Source organism: Coregonus clupeaformis, chromosome 12, assembly GCF_020615455.1.
Source record: "Coregonus clupeaformis isolate EN_2021a chromosome 12, ASM2061545v1, whole genome shotgun sequence".
Taxonomy (NCBI): Eukaryota; Metazoa; Chordata; class Actinopteri; order Salmoniformes; family Salmonidae; genus Coregonus; species Coregonus clupeaformis.
The window spans coordinates 49,553,561-49,578,081 of NC_059203.1; the positions used below are offsets into that span (position 1 = coordinate 49,553,561).

General features: G+C 45.3%; 1 protein-coding gene across 1 annotated transcript; it reads left to right on the top strand.

The window, feature by feature from the left end:
• The first annotated feature begins 7,320 nt into the window (after positions 1 to 7,320).
• On the top strand, positions 7,321 to 23,585 carry tnnt2b (troponin T type 2b (cardiac)). Its single transcript, XM_041892692.2, has 13 exons — positions 7,321 to 7,588; positions 7,773 to 7,814; positions 7,953 to 7,963; positions 10,147 to 10,173; positions 10,327 to 10,348; positions 10,448 to 10,511; positions 12,272 to 12,388; positions 12,753 to 12,830; positions 12,941 to 13,042; positions 13,151 to 13,263; positions 13,463 to 13,553; positions 14,265 to 14,305; positions 23,352 to 23,585. Exons 2-13 carry the CDS (start codon positions 7,786 to 7,788, stop codon positions 23,389 to 23,391), a joined length of 735 nt encoding a protein of 244 aa, XP_041748626.1. The 5' UTR covers positions 7,321 to 7,588; positions 7,773 to 7,785; the 3' UTR covers positions 23,392 to 23,585.
• The last annotated feature ends 936 nt before the right edge of the window (positions 23,586 to 24,521 follow it).

Consider the following 24,521-nt stretch of genomic DNA (forward strand, 5'->3'; position numbering starts at 1 on the left):
TGAATTGCAATTAATTGCAAAGTCCCTCTTTGCCATGAAAATGAACTTAATCCCCAAAAAACATTTCAACTGCATTTCAGCCCTGCAACAAAAGGACCAGCTGACATCATGTCAGTGATTCTCTCGTTAACACAGGTGAGAGTGTTGACGAGGGCTGTCAGATGGGGTGATGTGTATGCGGCGGTGAAGTCAGGCGCAGGACACAGAGGATCAAGATGACTACTTTACTTCAAGTAAACACGCACAAAACAAAAGTCTCCACAACACTGGAGGAGGAAACACGCGCGGCGTAAAGGCGAACTAGAATTGCCGAACATCAAACAGGACAAAATGACAATAACACACAAAGGCCAAACGTAAAACAAGGGAACTTATATGTTACACAATCAACACAAAATAAGTAACAGGTGTACAAACTAGACAACACAAGACAAACATCGAAACATCGATCGGCAGTAGCTAGTACTCCGGGGACGACGAACGCCGAAGCCTGCCCGAGCAAGGAGGAGGAGCAGCCTCGGCGGAATCCGTGACAGTACCCTCAAGCCAATGCCTCCACACCTTTAGGGCTTGGACCACAACTAGCAGCTCCCTGTCCCCCACGTCGTAATTATGTTCCGCCGGGCTGAGCTTCTTAGAGTAAAAAGCACAGGGCCGGAGTTTAGGAGGCGTGCCTGAGCGTTGAGACAGTACAGCCCCAATACCAGCCTCTGACGCGTCCACCTCCACTTGGAACGCCAAAGAGGGGTCCGGATGTGCCAGCACCGGAACCGAGGTGAACAGGTCCTTCAGTTGTCTAAACGCCCTGTCCGCCTCAGCCGACCACTACAAACGCACCGGGCCCCCCTTTAGCAGGGAGGTGATGGGAGCTGGTACCTTTCCAAAACCCCGGATAAACCTGCCCGAGCAAGGAGGAGGGAACTTATATGTTACACAAAAAAACAAGGGAACTTATATGTTACACAATCAACACAAAATAAGTAACAGGTGTACAAACTAGACAACACAAGACAAACACCGAAACATCGATCGGCAGTAGCTAGTACTCCGGGGACGACGAACGCCGAAGCCTGCCCGAGCAAGGAGGAGGAGCAGCCTCGGCGGAATCCGTGACAAGGGCAAGGCTGGAGATCACTCTGTCATGCTGATTGAGTTAGAATAACAGACTGGAAGCTTTAAAAGGAGGGTGGTGCTTGAAATCATTGTTCTTCCTCTGTTAACCATGGTTACCTGCAGTCATCATTGCTTTGCAAAAAAAGTGTTTCACAGGCAAGGATACTGCTGCTAGTAAGATTGCACCTAAATCAACCATTTATCGGATCATCAAGAACTTCAAGGAGAGAGGTTCAATTGTTGTGAAGAAGGCTTCAGGGCGCCCAAGAAAGTCCAGCAAGCGCCAGGACCATCTCCTAAAGTTGATTCAGCTGCGGGATCGGGGCACCACCAGTGCAGAGCTTGCTCAGGAATGGCAGCAGGCAGGTGTGAGTGCATCTGCACGCACAGTGAGGCGAATACTTTTGGAGGATGGCCTGGTGTCAAGAAGAGCAGCGAGGAAGCCACTTCTCTCCAGGAAAAACATCAGGGACAGACAGATATTCTGCAAAAGGTACAGGGATTGGACTGCTGATGAATCCCCTTTCCGATTGTTTGGGGCATCCAGAAAAAAGCTTGTCCGGAGAAGACAAGTTGAGTGCTACCATCAGTCCTGTGTCATGCCAACAGTAAAGCATCCTGAGACCATTCATGTGTGGGATTGATTCTCAGCCAAGGGAGTGGGCTCACTCACAATTTTGCCTAAGAACACAGCCATGAATAAAGAATGCATCCTCTGAGAGCAACTTCTCCCAACCATCCAAGAACAGTTTGGTGACGAACAATGCCTTTCCAGCATGATGGAGCACCTTGCCATAAGGCAAAAGTGATAACTAAGTGGCTCGGGGAACAAAACATCAACATTTTGGGTCCATGACCAGGAAACTCCCCAGACCTTAATCCCATTGAGAACTTGTGGTCATTCCTCAAGAGGCGGGTGGACAAACAAAAACCCACAAATTCTGACAAACTCCAAGCATTGATTACGCAAGAATGGGCTGCCATCAGTCAGGATGTGGCCCAGAAGTTAATTGTTAATTGACAGCATGCCAGGGCGGATTGCAGAGGTCTTGAAAAAGAAGGGTCAACACTGCAAATATTGACTCTTTGCATAAACTTAATGTAATTGTCAATAAAAGCCTTTAACACTTATGGAATGCTAGTAATTATACTTCAGTATACCATAGTAACATCTGACAAAAATATCTAAAAACACTGAAGCAGCAAACTTTGTGATGACCAATACTTGTGTCATTCTCAAAACTTTTGACCATGACTGTACATAACACATAAAGTGCCTAGTGAAAATCTACACACCACTGGCACAGTTTTCATTAGAATTTGTCCTACCTATCTACACAACCTGCTTTTACCTACATTTTCAAAGGGAAAGAAACAATATAGACAATTTTCTCAATTAATATACAAAATAAAACATTTACATTTTTTGATTGCGTATGTCTTCAATCCCCAGAGTTAATACTGTACTTGGTGGAAGGGGTATGTAGATTTTCACTAGGCACTGTACGTTACATAGCATCTCCATACGTACGCTACCGGTCAAAAGTTTTAGAACACCTACTCATTCAAGGGTTTTTATTGATTTTTACTATTTTCTACATTGTAGAATAATGGTGAAGACATCAAAACTATGAAATAACACATATGGAATCATGTAAAAGTGTTAAACAAATCAAAATATATTTTATATTTGAGAGTCTTCAAACAGCCACCCTTTGCCTTGATGACAGCTTTGCACACTCTTGGCATTCTCTCAACCAGCTTCATGAGGTAGTCACCTGGAATGCATTTCAATTAACAGGTGTGCCTTCTTAAAATTGTATTTGTGCCATTTCTTTCCTACTTAATGTGTTTGAGCCAATCAGTTGTGTTGTGACAAAGTGTGTGTGTGTGTGTGGGGGGGGGGAGTGCAGTCGCAAAAACCATCAAGCGCTATGATGAAACTGGCTCTCATGAGGACCACCACAGGAATGGAAGACCCAGAGTTACCTCTGCTGCAGAGGATAAGTTCGTTAGAGTTACCAGCCTCAGAAATTGCAGCCCAAATAAATTCTTCACAGAGTTCAAGTAACAGTCATCTCAACATCAACTGTTCAGAGGAGACTGTGTGAATCAGGCCTTCATGGTCGAATTGCTGCAAAGAAACCACTACTAAAGGACACCAATAATAAGAAGACACTTACTTGGGCCAAGAAACACGAGCAATTGACATTAGACCGGTGGAAATGTGTCCTTTGGTCCAAATTGGAGATTTTTGGTTCCAACTGTCATGTCTTTGTGAGACACGGTGTGGGTGAACGGATGATCTCCACATGTGTATTCCCCACCGTAAAGCATGGAAGAGGAGGTGTTATGGTGTGGGGGTGCTTTATTGGTGAAACTGTCTGCGATTTATTTAGAATTCAAGGCACACTTAACCAGCATGGCTACCACAGCATTCTGCAGCAATACACCATCCCATCTGGTTTGGGCTTAGTGGGACTATCATTTGTTTTTCATCAGGACAATGACCCAACTGTGTAAGGGCTATTTGACCAAGAAGGAGAGTGATGGAGTGCTGCATCAGATGACGTGGCCTCCACAATCCCCTGACCGCAACACAATTAAGATGGTTTGGGATGAGTCGGACCACAGTGAAGGAAAAGCAGCCAACAAGTGCTCAGCATATGTGGGAACTCCTTCAAGACTGTTGGAAAAGCATTCCAGGTGAAGCTGGTTGAGAGAATGCCAAGCGTGTGCAAAGCTGTCATCAAGGCAAAAGGCTGGCTATTTAAAGAATCTCAAATCTCAAATATATTTTGATTTGTTTAACACTTTTTTGGTTACTACATGATTCCATATGTGTTATCTCATAGTTTTGATGTCTTCACTATTATTCTACAATGTAGAAAATAGTAACAATAAAGAAAAACCTTGAAGTAGTAGGTGTTCTAAAACTTCTGACCTGTAGAGAATATCATGGGACATGAGACAAAGCTGGCCTCCGCATTCCGAAGTTCCCACAGGCTCCCAAAAGTGTGTCAGAAATCCCACGCCACACAACCTTTAAACAACCACAGGGCAGAAACACACACTATAAACATTCGGAGCAACATGAGTACCTAGGAAAAGCTTTGATTGGCTGTGGCTTTTAGGCGGTGTGAGGCATGTGCTGAATGATAATGCCACATTAGATCTGATACGTGCGGGGTCTCATAATAATAGAGAATGTTGGGTTGTATTAAAAGATTTGGCAGGGAGATAAAGAGTGCTGTTAACATGTTGTTGCAAGTGACAAGAGAGGAATAAGATACTGAAAAATGGAGGTGCAGCAGAGGATGCAGCAGTTGTGTGTGAAGAACAGAAATAAGCCTATAACCTTCAACTGCATTGTAACAATACTCTCCAATCCAAATGGAATATATAGCTAATTATAAACCGAGTAGTTTGGGTCCTGGATGCTGATTGGCTAAAACAGCATTCTAGCCGCGTGTATATCAGACAATAAACCACAGGTATGATGCAAAACGACTTGTTTACTGAACAGAAATAGGCCTATACCCTTCAACTGCAGTGTAACAATACTCTCCAATACAATTGGAATACATGAGGACATCTGTCTGCACATTTCTTTCCTAATCTGACATTTGTTTTTATCTTACTGTTGTTCCAAATTGGAAAATACACTCTTAGAAAAAAAGGTCCTAAAATGGTTATTCGGCTGTCCCAATAAGATAACCCTTTGAAAAATATTTTTTGGTTGCAAGTAGAACCCTTTTGGTTCCAAGTAGAACAATTTTGGTTCCATGTAGGACGTTTTCCACAGAGGGTTCTACGTGGACCCAAAAAGGGTTATCCTATGGGGACAGCCGAATAACCTTTTTGGAAGCCTTTTTTATAAGAGTGTACAAAAGTTGCTGCCAATGACTAACTGATTAGCAGATTAAGCAGATCAACTATCATTTCGATGAGGGCCACATTTCATAATCATAAACTATAATGACCCACAAATCTAGATATGTCCAGTTAGTTCTGTATTGTGTGTGTATCAGGGCTATGCTGTGCTGTCCCTAATGCTACATTCTTAGAAAAAATGGTTCCAAAGGGGTTCTTCGGCTGTCCCCATAGGAGAACCCTTTTTGGTTTCAGGTAGAACCCTTTTTGGTTCCATGTTGAACCCTCTCGGGAAAGGGTTCTACATGGAAACCAATAGGGTTTTACCTGGAACCAAAAGGGTTCTACCTGGAACCAAAAAGGGTTCTTCAAAGGGTTCTCCTATGGGGAAAGCTGAAGAACCCTTTTAGGTTCTACAGTGAGGGAAAAAAGTATTTGATCCCCTGCTGATTTTGTATGTTTGCCCACTGACAAAGAAATGATCAGTCTATAATTTTAATGGTAGGTTTATTTGAACAGTGAGAGACAGAATAACAACAAAAAAATCCAGAAAAACGCATGTCAAAAATGTTATAAATTGATTTGCATTTTAATGAGGGAAATAAGTATTTGACCCCCTCTCAATCAGAAAGATTTCTGGCTCCCAGGTGTCTTTTATACAGGTAACGAGCTGAGATTAGGCGCACAGTCTTAAAGGGAGTGCTCCTAATCTCAGCTTGTTACCTGTATAAAAGACACCTGTCCACAGAAGTAATCAATCAATCAGATTCCAAACTCTCCACCATGGCCAAGACCAAAGAGCTCTCCAAGGATGTCAGGTACAAGATTGTAGACCTACACAAGGCTGGAATGGGCTACAAGACCATCGCCAAGCAGCTTGGTGAGAAGTTGACAACAGTTGGTGCGATTATTCGCAAATGGAAGAAACACAAAAGAACTGTCAATCTCCCTCGGCCTGGGGCTCCATGCAAGATCTCACCTTGTGGAGTTGCAATGATCATGAGAACGGTGAGGAATCAGCCCAGAACTACACAGGAGGATCTTGTCAATGATCTCAAGGCAGCTGGGACCATAGTCACCAAGAAAACAATTGGTAACACACTACGCCGTGAAGGACTGAAATCCTGCAGCGCCCGCATGGTCCCCCTGCTCAAGAAAGCACATATACAAGCCCGTCTGAAGTTTGACAATGAACATCTGAATGATTCAGAGGAGAACTGGGTGAAAGTGTTGTGGTCAGATGAGACCAAAATCGAGCTCTTTGGCATCAACTCAACTCTCTGTGTTTGGAGGAGGAGGAATGCTGCCTATGACCCCAAGAACACCATCCCCACCGTCAAACATGGAGGTGGAAACATTATGCTTTGGGGGTGTTTTTCTGCTAAGGGGACAAGACAACTTCACCGCATCAAAGGGACGATGGACGGGGACATGTACCGTCAAATCTTGGGTGAGAACCTCCTTCCCTCAGCCAGGGCATTGAAAATGGGTCGTGGATGGGTATTCCAGCATGACAATGACCCAAAACACACGGCCAAGGCAAGAAAGGAGTGGCTCAAGAGGAAGCACATTAAGGTGCCTAGCCAGTCTCCAGACCTTAATCCCATAGAAAATCTGTGGAGGGAGCTGAAGGTTCGAGTTGCCAAACGTCACCCTCAAAACCTTAATGACTTGGAGAAGATCTGCAAAGAGGAGTGGAACAAAATCCCTCCTGAGATGTGTGCAAACCTGGTGGCCAACTACAAGAAACGTCTGACCTCTGTGATTGCCAACAAGGGTTTTGCCACCAAGTACTAAGTCATGTTTTGCAGATGGGTCAACTACTTATTTCCGTCATTAAAATGCAAATCAATTTATAACATTTTTGACATGCGTTTTTCTGGATTATTTTATTGTTATTCTGTCTCTCACTGTTCAAATAAACCTACAATTAAAATTATAGACTGATCATGTCTTTGTCAGTGGGTAAACGTACAAAATCAGCATGGGATCAAATAAATGTTTTCCCTCACTGTACATAGCACCTAATAGTGTATCTGGTGACCTAACCAGGAAGTGGCCCTGCAGTAACTCAGGTCCGTGGTCAGAGATAGCCTAATGTTGACACATATTTGTAAAGTGATGTCAGACTTTGCTCTGGGGTAAGATGTTAAGATGTTCCTGTTCAAATGCTGTTCTGTGTGTGTGTGTGGGCAACGTGAACTTAGAGGTCAACATAACATGGTAAGCATACATTTGTGTGGGAGGGTGTGCATGCTTTTGTACATTCGTGCATGTAGGGGGGCATACACTTAATCCTTCCCTTTCCCTGCCAAACCTGAGATTCATCCCTATTTGGGAGTATCTAGGGTTGTCCAGTACCAGTCAGCTTCTCTATGTAAAAATAGACTGAAGTGAAGCCCACGGAGAACACTTGTTTACTCATTGTATGTGATGCTGGCTACCATCTGTTAGCGGGTATCTGCCCACCCATTGTAGACACAGCCAGAGAGGGCCATGTGATCCTCAACCGGGTTTAAAAGCGTATGGCTCAAACAGAGACTGGTATACAATACAATCCCACATTGTCTCCCCATCTCAAGGCGACACTGCACCCCTCTGGGTAAGTCTGCATGTTGTGTGTTTACATACAGAATACGTTTCTATGGGGAAACAATGTAACTCTTTGTCTCTATTGCTTATATGTGGTATATTATGTTAAATAATATGAAATACTATACATTCTATGGATAACAGGGAATATTTGCTGTTGATTTTTCTATGGTACTCCACACACATTTACACAGGTAAATTCTAAAGATGTCAGACACAGAAGAGGTTGAAAATGAGTAAGTAAATGACCAGTTCATCAATTGAATCATCTGAATTCTGTCTACCGATTGTTTTGTTTGTAGATCAATGATTGTGAATGATTCCATAATGGAATAGGATCATAACACAATTATTTGTATGTGTTATTCTTTCAGGGAGCAAGAACGTAAGTCATTGCACCAATTCAAATATTGTCTTGGGGAAAAACAACATAACTAAATGCTCATAAACCTACTGTGAATTAACATTTACATTTTAGTCATTTAGCAGACGCTCTTATCCAGAGCGACTTACAGGAGCAATTAGGGTTAAGTGCCTTCCTCAAGGGCACATTGACAGATTTTTCACCTAGTTGGCTCGGGGATTAGAACCAGCGACCTTTCGGTTACTGGCACAACGCTCTTAACCACTAAGCTACCTGCCCTGAGACATACTTCATGCAGTAAGGGCTCAGGTGCAGCTATAGGTATGTCAAAGTTTCATCATGGGGGATGGTGAAAACTGTTTAGAACTTTATTTCATCCATTGCCAATACACAGTATATGATTTATACAGAACGTTTAAGAATAATCTAGGCATAACTAATTGCTGATGTGAGTGTCTAAATACAGTATAGTGTAAAGTATACTTTATACTGATTTATAATATGTATTATTGTTTGTTTACATAGTTGTCCATGCTGCTGTTGTGTTCATGTACTGCTTTCACATGCTGGTACTGTACCTAATGATCTTCCTTCTCTGTGCATGTTGTCAGAAGGAGAGGAGGATATTTTAGGTGTGTATTACAAACAATATCTTACAGAACCAGTGAATTTAGTAGGCTATTTACTATAAAAACCCAATAATGTAATACTATTATATTGCATTCATAATGACATTATTGAATTGTCTGATTAAAACAATGAAGCAATTATTAGTTCTGCCACTTTGTTACCCTTTTTACACACCACAGCTTCCTCTACAGCTAGAGTCACCAAAAAGGCGGAATCCACTAAGCCCCTGGCATCTCCACTAGAGTGCATATTTTAGGCATGGGACTGTAGCTTCTGCTGTGGTATAAGCTTCTGCGCCACACAGACAACTTTTGTATTTGGCCCTCAGGTTGACCATCCTAACCCCACTTCCCTCCCCTGCCTCTGTCTCCCTCCTAAGGATGTTCCCTGGGGATTTATTTTATTTTATTTATTTGACTTGAAAGGTATGCTGGTGCCTGGGTACCCATCACCGATGACACATGGGCCCTATCTCTATTTCTGTCCCATCTTGTGGCCATGCTGTTGGGCTTCGGCTGTCCCTGATTTCAACCAGCACGTCTCATCCCCACGTGGAGTTAGAGAGTTTAGAGTTGGTGTTATAGTGCTATGTGGGTCCGGTAGTCCAGAATAGAGGACCCTAGGGGAAAGATGCACAATGCCACTCTTGGTTTGTTGTGCCAAGATAGCACTCCTGGTGATGTGGTTCATGTTTCCCACTAAGCGGAGCAACAGAGTTAGTGTTACCAACCGCTGTGCTGTCACTGGCACTCTGACTGAGGAATTAATGGTGACCTTTGATATTCAGGCATGAAATGCACTGACTGCAACAATGAGAGAGCTTTAGAGAGCTGTATCACTCTACCTGGAGTGCTGCTCACATCGAGGACACCAATCCTATGAGAGAATAAAAGTCTGTTACACTCAGTCAATTCACAGTGTGAGAAAAAGGGTTGACAAACTGGCAGAAATAATTACTTTGATCCCATTGAGTAAAAGAAAAATAGAATGCTGTCTTAAATTACTACATAGCTTTTCTAGTTAGTCCATTGCTTATATTCCTACTATGTATGCCCGTGTCTTGGCTTGAGAATGACTGCTCTGCTCTCACAATATGCGCTGGCTTTGCAACAGACGAAGTGGAAGAGGAGGTGAAGGAGGAGGTGGAGGAGGAGGTGGAGGCTGCTGAGGAGGAGGAGGAGGTAGAAGGTTGTACTGCTTGTGCTCGTGCATGCACGCTAGCTAGCCTAATAACACTGACAGTAACAACTATACATACCGTATACACACACACACACACACATTTGGCAGCTGTGTGTATTGATCATGACAGCATGGCTGTTTCAGTGAAATGCAATTCTGTATATTCTCAAGCTGGAACAGGATAGTAGGGTTCAAGCTCTCCATGGCTCTGGATACCTGAGTTCAAGTTAAATGGATCAAGCAGGTCACAGACCTTTTTCTAATCTGGTTTAGCACCGCTGTCTCCTTGGGTTTCCATGGGTCTAATCATGGCTCTATTTCAGTCGCTCCTCTCGGCACCTTTTCACGTCTGTCATAGTTGACATTGTATTGACTCTGGCTTCTTTTACCAGACGCCGAAGAGGAGCAGGAGGAAGGAGGTAGGTAAAGGCTTACCAATCAAACCAGGTTATGAAAGGGGGGGTAATTTGTGTGTGAAAGTTAAACAAATATTGACCCGTTTTTCAATGTTCTGTCAAGTACATTTAATTGTGTCATTAACTGAATTCTCCCTTTTCCCATTCGGGAACAAGGTTGGGCAAAACCTAAACCAAAGTAAGTATGCTATATCAAAATTAATATGGATAATCTGAACTCAGTTTAGGAAATATTTCACATCCAAGAGAAAACTGTTGTGTTTTGTATCCTCCTCAGACCAGCCTTCATGCCCGGCCTGGTACCTCCCAAAATCCCAGATGGAGAGAAAGTGGACTTTGATGTCAGTTTGCCTCACTGTATCTGCACAAGTATTCTGAATATAAGGACCTACAGTGCATTCGGAAAGTATTCAGACCCCTTCACTTTTTCCACATTTTGTGACATTACAGCCTTATTCTAAAATTGATTAAATCGTTTTTTTCCCTCATCAGTCTACACACAATACCCCATAATGAAAAAGCAAAAACTGGTTTTTAGAAAAACAAATATTGGGTATGATGCTACAAGCTTGGCACACCTGTATGTGGGGAGTTTCTCCCATTTTTCTCTGCAGATCCTCTCAAGCTCTGTCAGGTTGGATGGGGAGCGTCACTGTACAGCTATATTCAGGTCTCTCCAGAGATGTTCGATCGTGTTCAAGTCTGGGCTCTGGCTGGGCCACTCAAGGACATTCAGAGACTTGTCCTGTAGCCACTCCTGCATTGTCTTGGCTGTGTGCTTAGGTTTGTTGTCCTGTTGGAAGGTGAACCTTCGCCCCAGTCTGAGGTCCTGAGCGCTCTGGATGAGGTTTTCATCAAGGATCTCTCTGTACTTTGCTCCCTCAATCCAGACTATTCTCCCTGTCCCTGCTGCTGAAAAACACCCTCACAGCATGATGCTGCCACTACCATGCTTCACCGTAGGGATGGTAACAGGTTTCCTCCAGACGTGATGTTTGGCATTCAGGCCAAAGAGTTCAATCTTGGTTTCATCAGACTGAAGAATCTTGTTTCTCATGGTCTGAGAGTCTTTAGGTGCCTTTTGGCAAACTCCAAGCGGGCTGTCATCTGCCTTTTACTGAGGAATGGCTACCGTCTGGCCACTCTACCATAAATAACTGATTGGTGGAGTGCTGCAGAGATGGTTGTTCTTCTGGAAGGTTCTCAAATCTCCACAGAGGAACTCTGGCGCTCTGTCAGAGTGACCATCGGGTTCTTGGTCACCTCCCTAAACAAGGCCCTTCTCCCCCGATTGCTCAGTTTGGCCGGGCGGCCAGCTCTAGGAAGAGTATTGGTGGTTCCAAACTTCTGCCATTTAAGAATGGTGGAGGGCACTGTGTTCTTGGGGACCTTCAATGCTGCAGAAATGTTTTGGTACCCTTCCCCAGATCAGTGCTTCGACACAATCTTGTCTCGGAGCTCTACGGACAATTCCTTCGACCTCATGGCTTGGTTTTTGCTCTGACATGCACTGTCAACTGTGGGACCTTATATAGACAGGTGTGTGCCTTTCCAAATCATGTCCAATCAATTGATTTTACCGCAGATGGACTCCAATCGAGTTGTAGAAACATCTCAAGGATGATCAATGGAAACAGGATGCACCTGAGCTCAATTTCGAGTCTCATAGCAAAGGGTCTTAATATTTATGTAAATACGTTGTTTTTTTGTGTGTTTTTTTACTAACACTTCAAAATACCTATTTTCGCTTTGTCATTATGGGGTATTGTGTGTAGATTGATGAGAAAAATAAATAATTCAATCAATTTTAGAATAAGGCTGTAACGTAACAAAATGTGGAAAAAGTCAAGGGGTCTGAATAATTTCCGAATGCACTGTATACTGACCTGGAGTAGGATCAAGTTGCACCTAACCACTGAAACAGAGACATCTTTTTTCATCACCTAATTATATGAGGATGGGGTTGTAGGGGTTATCTGATCCTAGATCTGTGGTTAAGTGCAACTTCTACCTCAAATAACTAACCATGTCCTCCCTGCATGACCTCTCACCCTGTCCTCTGACCTCTGACCTCTCACCCTTGAACCTGTCCTGCCTGTAGGATATCCACCGCAAGCGTATGGAGAAGGACCTGACTGAGCTGCAGACGCTTATCGAGGCCCATTTTGAGAGTCGCAAGAAGGAAGAAGAGGAGCTCATCAACCTCACTGATCGTATTGTGAGATACTGTTACATCATTCTATGTTCAGATAGATTGATGTAACAGTAGGCTATCTGAACATAGATTGATGTAACAGTAGGCTATGTTCAGATAGCCTACTGTTACATCATTCTGTGTTCAGATAGCCTACTGTTACATCATTCTTTGTTCAGATAGCCTACTGTTACTTAATTCTGTGTTCAGATAGCCTACGGTTACATCATTCTTTGTTCAGATAGCCTACTGCTTGCTCTGTCGTTGCTTCACATACAGTTCTAGTCAAATACTTTTGGATATGATACATGGGTACATAAATAGGGATATATGTGCGATGGGGTTATAACTAATCTAATACTATCCCCTCTGTGCCTCTGGTTCTCAGGATAAACGCAGGTCTGAGAGAGCAGAGCAGGTGAGGATCCGAACGGAGAAAGAAAAGGAGCGTCAAAACAGAATAAACGTGAGTATCCCCCGAGCAACACAAGGAATGGCAGTGGACGGCATGGAACACTGTACATTAGTAGAAAGTAGAACAACTGTGGTAATGTTGTATTTTTCTCTCATCTCCAGGAGGAAAAGGCAAGGAAGGAGGAAGAGGAATTTAAGAAGAAAGCAGATGATGACGCCAAGAAGAAAAAGGTCCTCACCAACTTGCAGTTCAGCGGGTACAAGGTGACAGAAATCATCCTAAAACACCCTTACAGCACCAGTCTTTCTGAATTGTTACCAGTGTGAAACGTATAGCTAATGTCTGTACATCTTGTTATACTGTAACTACAGACAGAAAAGAAAGGTGGGCCAAGAAAGAAAACAGAGCGAGAGAAGAAGAGAGCGATCTTAAGTGAACGGCATAAGGAGCTGAATATTGACCATCTCAAAGAGGACAAACTAAGGTAAGGTTGAGAAGAACTTTACACTGGCATGTAGTGATAATGTACAATATGATAATGAATTATGTTACAATCTCACCCTAACCAGATGAAGGACTACTCTCTCATTATGCTACAGATATTCAGTTACCCACTGAGCAGCATTATAGGTTTGTCCTCATTTCCCCTATGTTCTATTATTTCCACTGTCTCCCTCAAATAGAGAGAAGGCTACTGAACTGTGGAAGTGGATACATCAACTTGAGGCAGAGAAATTTGATCTCCAGTACCAATGCTCGCGACAGAAATATGATGTAAGATTATGCCAATTTCTTTTTATTCTAGACTAGGCTATAGTATCAAACTAAAAAAAAGAAAAATGATATGTGCATATGATTCACATGAAAGTGAAAGTATAAACAACAGCCTTTTTTTTTATAAACAACAGCCTTGCTAACACCTCCTGTACGATAAAGTGACATGAGTAGAGATTTATATACTGCTTTTGCATAAATGAACACATACAGTGGCATGCAAAAGTATTCACCCCCCTTGGCATTTTTCCTATTTTGTTGCCTTAAAACTTGGAATTAAAATTGTTTTTTTGGGGGGGGTTAAATCATTTCATTTACACATCATGCCTACCACTTTGAAGATGCAAAATATTTTTTCTTGTGAAACAAACAAGAAATAAGACCAAAAAAATACAGAAAACTTGAGGGTGCAATTACAGGTTGTAATGCAACAAAATAGGAAAAACCCCAAGGGGGATGAATACTTTTGGAAGGCGCTGTACACAATACCACAAAACCTCACCCTCTTTATAACTAGAGTTCACCCAAGATCTGGAAACTATATCTCAATGGACTTGACAGGGAGGCATAGAAAAGTCAATTGGCTGTGATCCAAGAGAAATATAAAGACATATGTTAATTAAAAACGTTCAAATGTACATGCATTTAAAAACATTAACATGTGGTGTGTGTAGATGATTGTATTTACTGTCAAAACTCTAATTTATATAGGTCACCGTACTCAGGAATCGAGTCAGCGATCATCAGAAAGTGTAAGTACAAAAGACATGACCTAGATACCAGTGGCGGTCGGTGTCATTCAAAGTTAGGGAGGAGCATGGCCTTATTTCTATTATAGCATATTGGATGACTGTCATTCATATTCCATTCACCCAGCTCAATGTAACATTGATAGGTTTAGGCTACTACATGATACTTCAATTTGCCCTATGCCGATCATGAGGTTGCTACAACCTACCCTACAAATGAATGAATAACGGAGGTCAAAAGACAAATTGGGGTCTTCAAGGTGACAGATAGTGACACATTCAATACCGCACAGTCTTGCCTGCATCTAGCTGATCTGGGGAGTAATGATACATCTGAACAGTTACAAAATGGAAAACTAAAACAAGAGTTTCTATTGGACAAAGGTAGGTCCTCTCCCCATTTCGTTCCATTTTACAGTGTACAGCAAGCAGTTTAGCAATTACACTGGAGGGCCCCGGGGAAATAAATGTATAAAACTGAAACTTACCTTGACTTGGAAGAGTTGCAGTATTGGATAGCCTTAGCCAGCTAGCTGTCATGAATAGCATTCCTCTCTGTTTGAGTCAGGTTGTTGAGTATGCTAAATTAGCTGCATTATAAGTAAGTGAAAGGAAAACTGCTTCTCCTTAATTTTTTAGAAATTAATTTGTTCAAAACTTTTCAACTATTGTCTTTCTCGCTCTTTGAGTCAACTACTCACCACACTTTATTCACTGCAGTGTTAGCCAGCTGTAGCTTATGCTTTCAGCACTATATTCATTCTCTGATCCTTTGATTAGATGGACAACATGTCAGTTCATACTGCAAGAGCTCTCATAGGTTGGAGGACATCCTCCGGAAGTCGTCATAATTACTGTGTAAGTCTATGGAATTATCACGTTTTAGGGAAAACCCAGATGCAGACAGTGTTGAAGTAACAAAAGTTTATTACTAGAACAGGGGGCAGGCAAAACGATAGATCAAGGGCAGGCAGAGGTTAGTAATCCAGATCAGAGTCAAAAGGTACAGTATGGCAAGCAGTCTCAGGGTCAGGGCAGGCAGAGGTCAGTAATCCAGCGTGGTGGGACAAGGTACAGGACGGCAGGCTCAGGGTCAGGGCAGGCAGAGGTCAGTAATCCAGCGTGGTGGGACAAGGTACAGGACGGCAGGCTCAGGGTCAGGGCAGGCAGAGGTCAGTAATCCAGCGTGGTGGGACAAGGTACAGGACGGCAGGCTCAGGGTCAGGGCAGGCAGAGGTCAGTAATCCAGCGTGGTGGGACAAGGTACAGGACGGCAGGCTCAGGGTCAGGGCAGGCAGAGGTCAGTAATCCAGCGTGGTGGGACAAGGTACAGGACGGCAGGCTCAGGGTCAGGGCAGGCAGAGGTCAGTAATCCAGCGTGGTGGGACAAGGTACAGGACGGCAGGCAGGCTCAGGGTCAGGGCAGGCAGAGGTCAGTAATCCAGCGTGGTGGGACAAGGTACAGGACGGCAAGCAGTCTCAGGGTCAGGGGCAGGCAGAGGTCAGTAATCCAGCGTGGTGGGACAAGGTACAGGACGGCAGGCAGTCTCAGGGTCAGGGCAGGCAGAGGTCAGTAATCCAGCGTGGTGGGACAAGGTACAGGACGGCAGGCAGGCTCAGGGTCAGGGCAGGCAGAGGTCAGTAATCCAGCGTGGTGGGACAAGGTACAGGACGGCAGGCTCAGGGTCAGGGCAGGCAGAGGTCAGTAATCCAGCGTGGTGGGACAAGGTACAGGACGGCAGGCAGGCTCAGGGTCAGGGCAGGCAGAGGTCAGTAATCCAGCGTGGTGGGACAAGGTACAGGACGGCAAGCAGTCTCAGGGTCAGGGCAGGCAGAGGTCAGTAATCCAGCGTGGTGGGACAAGGTACAGGACGGCAAGCAGTCTCAGGGTCAGGGCAGGCAGAGGTCAGTAATCCAGCGTGGTGGGACAAGGTACAGGACGGCAGGCAGGCTCAGGGTCAGGGCAGGCAGAATGGTCAAAACCGGGAAAACAGGAACTTTAGAAAAGAAAGGAGCAAGGGGAAAAACAATGGTAGGCTTGACGAACAAAACGAACCGGCAACAGCCAAACAGAGAACACAGGTATAAATACACTGGGGATAATGGAGAAGATGTGCAACACCTGGATAGGGGTGGAGACAAACACAAAGACAGGTGAAACAGATCAGGGTGTGACAGTACCCCCCCTCTAGGGGCGCCATCTGGCGTCCTACCTGGGCGCATACCTGGTTGACCGGGGTGCCCTAGCGGGGACCCAGCACCTCTCCTCCGGGCCATAACCATCCCAGTCAAACAGGTACTGGAATCCCCTGCCCCGAGGTCAAATGTTCAGGAGACGCCTCACCATGTACGCCGGTTGGACTTCGATGAGACGGGGTAGAGGGGTGGGCCTAGAAACAGGAGACAAATGGCTGAGAGACATGGGTTTGATTTTAGACACATGAAGTAGGATGTATACGGAGGGTACGGGGCAACAGAAGACGAACAGCAGATGGGGAAATGGCCGATAAACTGGGGGAAAGTTTGCAGGACTCCACCCAGAGGGGCAGATCCCGGGTGGACAGCCATACCTTCTGCCCGAGATGATACCGGGGAGCCGGGGACTGGTGGCGGTCCGCTTGTTGTCGATACCTGGAGGTTGTCTTGAGAAGGGCAGACTGGGCTCTCTTCCAGGGACGACGACAGCGGCGGATAAACATCTGGGCTAAGGTATGCCGATCTCTTCCTCTTGCTCAGAGAAGAGCGGAGGCTGATAGCCCAGGGAACACTCAAAGGGCGAGAGACCTGTGGCAGAGCAAGGAAGGATGTTGCAGGCGTATTCGATCCACACTAGTTGCTGGCTCCAGGTGGTGGGGTTTGCGGAGACCAGGCAGCGAAGAGTTGTTTCCAAGTCTTGGTTTGCTCGCTCCGACTGGCCGTTGGACTGGGGGTGGAACCCGGAGGACAGGCTGCCTGACAACCTAATGAGCGTGCAGAATGCCTTCCAGAACTGGGACGCGGAAGATGGATCCAGAAGAGGAATGAAGTGGGTGGCTTTGGAAAACCGGATGCTGGTGTTGCCATCAGACGGAGTATGTGAGACCAGGGACGTTGAGGGACAGGCAGTGGTTGAAGAAGACCAGCCGGAATTTTTTTATTTATTTTTTATTTTATTTTTTGTCATTTAGCAGACGCTCTTATCCAGAGCGACTTACAGTTAGTGAACACATTTATTTATTTATTTTATACTGGCCCCCGTGGGAATCAAACCCACAACCCTGGCGTTGCAAACGCCATGCTCTATCAACTGAGCTACATCCCTGCCGGCCATTCCCTCCCCTACCCTACCCTGGACGACGCTGGGCCAATTGTGCGCCGCCCCATGGGTCTCCCGGTCGCGGCCGGCTGCGACAGAGCCTGGATTCGAACCAGGATCTCTAGTGGCACAGTTTGCACTGCGATGCAGTGCCTTAGACCACTGCGCCACTCAGGAGTCTTGTTCTATGCACAGACCGTGCAGGCGGCAACGAACGCGGAGACATCCGGGACCATGGTAGGTCACCAAAAGTGTTGTCGCACAAAGGCCAGGGTCTGACACGAGCACAGTGGCAGGCAAGCCTGAAGGAGTGGGCCCACTCCAGGACCGAGGAGCGGACAGGGTCAGGATACAAACATCTGGTTATCTAGGCCGCCCCCGGGGTTCGGCTGGGAACATTGCGCCTCATGGACCTGCTTCCCTATTCCCCAGCTGAGTGCCGTCGCCAGACACGAGGTGGGAAGGATGGTTTCGGGGTCCTAGGGTGTAGCCGCGGGGCTATAGCGGCATGACAGCGCATCCGGCTTGATGTTCTTGGATCCTGGTTGGTTGGAGAGGGAGAAGTTGAACTAGGTGAAGAGCAGGGCCCACTTAACTTGCCTGGAATTGAGACATTTAGCGGTGTGGAGATATTCCAGGTTCTTGTGGTCGGTCCACACAAAGAACGGATGTTTCGCCCCCTCCAGCCAGTGCCTCAACTCCTCCAATGCCATCTTAACCGTGTGAAGCTCACGATTCCCCACATTGTAGTTCCTCTCTGTGGTGTTGAGGCGATGGGAGAAGAAGACGCAGGGGTGGTCCTCTGTAGCTCAGCTGGTAGAGCACGGCGCTTGTAACGCCAAGGTAGTGGGTTCGATCCCCGGGACCACACAAAAATGTATGCACGCATGACTGTAAGTCGCTTTGGATAAAAGCGTCTGCTAAATGGCATATTATATTATATTATATTATTATATTATATTATATTATTATATTATATTATATTATTATTATTATTATGTAACTTGAGGTCCAGGGCAGAACGTTGGGACAGGACAGCCCCCACTGTAGGTCTCCATTGCCTTGGTCTCCGGACCCGACAGAGAGTACTGTCATCCCCGGGGCGGAGTGGTGCCTGGGAGAAGGTAAATCCCGCAGTTATAGGGTCGGTGCGGCGGAAGCGAAGTGGCCCGGGCCTTACTGAACACCTCCCGGAGGGCCTGGTACTCCGCGGGAATGGCGGAGAGGTCCGGGGCAACTTCCGAGCCCACAGGAAGACGTCCCGGGCCAGGCTGCGCTGACTTCATACAATAGGTGTGGCAGAATGGCTCCAGCCCATAATGGCACCCATAGTCCAGTCTATGATGGGATTGTGTTGCTGGAGCCAAGAGAATCCCAATACCACAGGAACCTGAGGAGACTTAATCAGCATGAATTGGATTGCCTCCCTGTGGTTCCCTGACACTCGTAGGTTGATGGGAGTGGTATTGTGAGTGACCCGGCCTATAGAGCGCCCGTCCAGCGCTCTAACGTCCATGGGAATGGAGAGGGGCTGAGTGGGGATGCCCAGCTCGGACCCCAGGGTAGCGTCCAAAATACTCTCGTCGGCCCCAGAGTCGATGAGTACGCGGAGAGATTTCAACTGGTTACCCCACAGCAGGATGGCATGGAAAGGGGTGCGAGTAAGGGGAGAGGAAAGGTTCTGCATAATCCCACCAGAGTACTCGCCCCTTCTTGATGAGCCTGTTTTTTTAATGGGCAGGTAGCTATGAAATGTCCCGTAGCTCCACAATATAGACAGCTCTGGTTGTGGAGTCGGCGTAAGCGCTCAGCCAGAGTCAATCTAGCCCTGCCCAGGTGTCTGGACTCCAAAGGAGGCGAGTCGGCAGCCCTAGGTGATTCCTGAGAGAACTCGGGTGACGTCGGCTTCACTCGGACATGTAGACTTCGGGGGTCTCCGGGATTCTTCGGAGGCGAGGTGGGAATTGAGGGCGAACGAGAGCGACAGGGCACAGATTCCGTCTCCCTCTTACATTCTCGAAGCCGCCCATCGATCCGGATGGTCAAGTCAATGAGGGAGTCAAGGTCCATGGGCAGCTCCCGGGCTGCAATCTCATCTTTGACCACCTCCGATAATCCGTGAAGGAACAATGCTTCCCGGTTCCAGGCACTCTCAGCCGCCAACGTGCGAAAATACACTGCATAGTCTGCCACACTACGGGAGTATTGACATAGCTGCAGCAGCTTACGAGCAGCCTCTCTACCGGACAACGGAGAATCAAACACCTTCCGAACTTCTGCCACAAACTCCTCTAGACTGAGGCAGACGGTGGACTGTTGCTCCCACACCGCCGTAGCCCAGGCGAGTGCCCTCCTGGACATCAGCGTTATGATGTACGCTATCCTTGAGCGGTACGAGGGGAACGAAGAAGGCTGCAGCTCGAAAATGAGGGAGCACTGGGAGAGAAAAGCCTGACAGGTTCCAGAATCTCCAGCGTAGCGCTCCGGAGGAGGTAAGTGGGGTTCTCAGGACACTGGGGTAGGCGGGTGTGACCCGCTGCCCAATGGGGAATCCGCGGAATTGCTTCAGCAAAGTCTCGAACACCTGGTCATGACGTTCTGCCGGGGTATGGAGTCCCTCCATTAGACATTGCAGTAACTCCTCGTGTCGTCCAATGGCGGCTCCTTGCAGGGAGACAGCATTGTGGAGCTGGTCTGAGTCTGCTGGGTCGGTCAGGGCCAGTTCGTACTATCACATTTTAGGGAAGACCCAGATGCAGACAGTGTCGAAGTAACAAAAGTTTATTACTAGAACAGGGGGCAGGCAAAATGACAGGTCAAGGGCAGGCAGAGGTCAGTAATCCAGTGTGATGGGACAGGGTACAGGACGGCAGGCAGGCTCAGGGTCAGGGCAGGCAGAATAGTCAAAACCGGGAAAACTAGAAAACAGGAACATTAGAAAAGACAGGAACAAGGGGGGAAAACGCTGGTAGGCTTGACGAAACAAAACGAACCGGCAACAGCCAAACAGAGAACACAGGTATAAATACACTGGGGATAATGGGGAAGATGGGCGACACCTGGAGGGGGGTGGAGACAATCACAAAGACAGGTGAAACAGATCAGGGTGTGACAGGAAGGGAATGAGAACCATGAGCCTCGTAGGTTTTGTATTAAAGTCAATGTACCCAGAAGAGGACGGAAAATAGCTGTCCTCCGGCTACACTATGGTGCTGTTGAGGCTACTGTAGACCTTCATTGCAAAACAGTGTGTTTTAATCAGTTATTTGGTGACATTAATATATTTAGTATAGTTTTATCTTTAAAGGATAACTTTTTTAATGTTTCACTATTTACATTTTCCTGAAATTCACTTAATATTATGGACCCCCCTTCCTCCTCTGAGAAGCCTCCACTTCTATATGCTTCCTAAACATACACAACACATTCCAAGAATCCAAATTTCAATCGTATTTATAATTTCTGAACTCCCGATAATTTGCCTAGTTTTCTTCCAGCAGTGTTGCAGCCGTTGATAATACCCTGCTAAGACTGATAAGCCGTCCCAATGTAGAGGCTCACCTTGAGCCTAATCAAGTTTCTTCCCCCTCCTGTCTTTCCATCCCCTCCACCCTCTGCCCGTTGCCAGTTGTTTGAAGTGACTCTCCTAACAGCTGCAAACTGACCCTGGGGCTGAGAGGGGCTGAGAGGGGCTGGCGCTGTGGCACACCCGGCTCACCGGGATCCAGACAACAAAGGCCTGGGTGTTAATTAAAGAAAAGGGTCTCAGAAGAGAGCAGCCTATGGGGCGCCTGAACAACCAAAACAACAAACGCAAGCATGCACGTCAACACACACACACACACACACACACAGGGGATGTAATGGAACCGCAACAGCTGAAAGGACCCACATCTACCTGTGAGGTCACCACTAGTAATACGCCCCACAATAAAATACAGAAGACGTAACACTGGTATTCTAAACATGCCAGACCTACCTCCAGATACCTCATGTAGGTTATCTGAAGGCACTATATTTGGGTCTGATCTGACAGTTTAGTTACCAGGCTCTAGTAAACTAGCCTGAGCACGTCAGTACGTGTACTAAGGACATGAAACAGCTGTCATAAGGCTGCGGGCCCCACACTGTTGGAATCATAAGTAAATTAAATGGCTATTTCAATGGTTTCAGACCTGCACCAATTTGCCAGACTTAATCCCACTTCAATCTGGGTGTTAATCAATACTATCAATATTGTCTTAAACAACCGAATGCTGAAATCACACATTGTGGCATAGTACATGTTGCAATGTGGTGTAATGGGCTGGTTGTCAGCATAAAGCAAAAAGATCACTCACCAGAGTAGCAACATAAAATGACTATGCAGTTATTCTCAGTGGAAGAGTCAAGCTCTATGAATTTGCTTAATCCCTGTCCCATGACACATTGCTTTCAGCAGCCTTTACTGGCTTCTCTCTAAAGGGGCATCACATTCAAACAACCACTGCCAGGGTATGGGGACATGATCTGCACCATGCTACACATGCCTGGGGGCTTACTCACATACAAACACTGAACATGGCTTCATGGCTTCATTCAAAGGTTAGAATGAAGGTAACATATTCAGGAGTAGAAGGCATGGCAGGTACCATAGATAATGCATAGGAAAAGTGTGATGTCTCCCCTTGTAAGCTGTTCCGTGTCAGTGGTACATGCATCTCGGAGATCAGACCACCATGGTTGTGCCGATTCTTCATACTTACTACTATACGATACAGTACCCATGTTTGTATAGTATAGCAGTATATCTGAGAAGGGTAAACCAATTGCCTTAGGACAATAAAGCCAAAACACTTGGTAAGATTGTTTGTTTTCTGAATTCTTTGTTTCCCTATTGGGTTTACCTATTGGTATTGTACTGGGTTTCGCACTCATACCTTGCAGTGCCAACCTCTCAAGCAATGTAATTATGTGGCTTGAGTGTGAATTCACTTGGAGACATATTTACATTACATTTTACATTTTAGATTTTAGTCATTTAGCAGACGCTCTTATCCAGAGCAACTTACAGTTAGTGAGTGCATACATTTTTCATACTGCCCCCCCGTGGGAACCGAACCCACAACCCTGGCGTTGCAAGCGCCATGCTCTACCAACTGAGCTACACAGGGCCTATATACTATATACATTTTATGACACGGTATATTTTGCATTAGTTATCTTTTTTATTTGTTTTTAGTCCCACCCTTCAGCTACCCTCAACCCCTCCTATCGATCTCTGAAAACCATCCAGTTTTATTTTCTAATTGCCATATTTTTCAACTGTACTGTAATGTTTCACAAAAGTTCTGAACCTTTCTATTCTCATAGTTTCTACAGATTGTAAATTAAAGATTAATATTTTACTAAAAGTATTATATTATTGATCAATTGACTATGGATTTTCAAGTCACCCAGCAGTGCTATTTGCAGTTAGCTCCAGGTAAATGTTGCAATTCTTCAGCCATTCCTGAACCTGCGACCAAAAACATGCTATATACAAATGGGCAGTACCAAAACAAGTGATCAAATGATTGTCTCTTCGCAGCAAAATCTGCAGAGCTGGGATGGTTGTATCACCCATATACATAACATTCTATTGGTTGCAATAATTTCTATAACATGCCATTTACATCAAAAATAGAGATTTGGTTGTAAAAAACAACTTATTGTCTTCTTGGCTGGTGGGTGGCCTGGTTGATATAACAGTGCTAACCTTGTCTCTCTTCTCAGTACCAAGGGGACCAGGAGCAAACGGGGCTTGAGGAAATAGTGTTGCAGATCAGAATTGAGACCACAGGAGTCCATTCCATTCATACCACCTTGCCCGAGGTACATCCTGGTACTCTACAGACAAGGAAGACTTGTGTGACATATGGAATATTTTTCTGAAAACATATTTGGAAGTAACTTATGTGGATTGTTATTTTTAGGGAAGAATGTATCATAATAAACCCAAAAAATATGTTTGGAAGTCTCTCTCCTCAAATATGACGAGCAACAACATAGATGACTAAGAAGGTAACCTTTCTTGAGTTGCAAGGGAGGAAACAAAATGTTGAACATTGTTATGACAACTTTATCCCTTTTAAATCTCTTATCCTTTCAGTAAAGACACATAACCTCAATATTCTAAACATTCACCCTGATACACATATGAAATAAAGTCAGATTTAGAAATGAGGGTTAAGGTTAAGTGGGTAATTAGCAGTTGAAACAACAACAAAGGTTATTCCTGCCAATATTTCATTTATAAGTCCAAAAAATGATGTAGCAAAAGCAGATTGGCAATTTAAAGCGGCAATCAGCAGTTGAAACAATAACAAAGCTTATTCCCCACCACTGTTTTGGTAAAAGCTGAGGAATGGGAATGGGGAAATATAACAACTCTCAAATTCATAGACAGAGCTATGGATGCAAGGACTGGCCATCCATGATATCAACATTATAGTTTTAACTAATGGGGTACGACAGTTGAACTAAGCTCATGAAAATAAATAATTAATGTATAAGTCAACTGCTGATTGCCCCTTTAAGGGTACTGTGAGGATTGGCAACAGCACCTCCTCCACACCGACTCTGAGCGCAGGGGGCCCCCAGGGCTGTGTCCTCAGTCCTTTGCTGTACTCTCTGTTCTCTGTTCACCCACGACTGTGTGGCTTTGCACGACACAAACTCCATCACAAAGTTGACTGACGACACCACCTGATAGGCCTGATAACCAACAATGCAGAGTCAGCCTATAGGGAGGAGGTAAGTGAACTAGCATTGTGGTTTCATGACAACACCTCTCCCTCAATGTCAGCAAAACAAAGGAGTTGATTGTTGACTTCAGGAAGCAGAGGAGGGAACATGCCCCGATCCACATCAATGGGACTGCAGTAGAGTCACACGTTTTAAGTT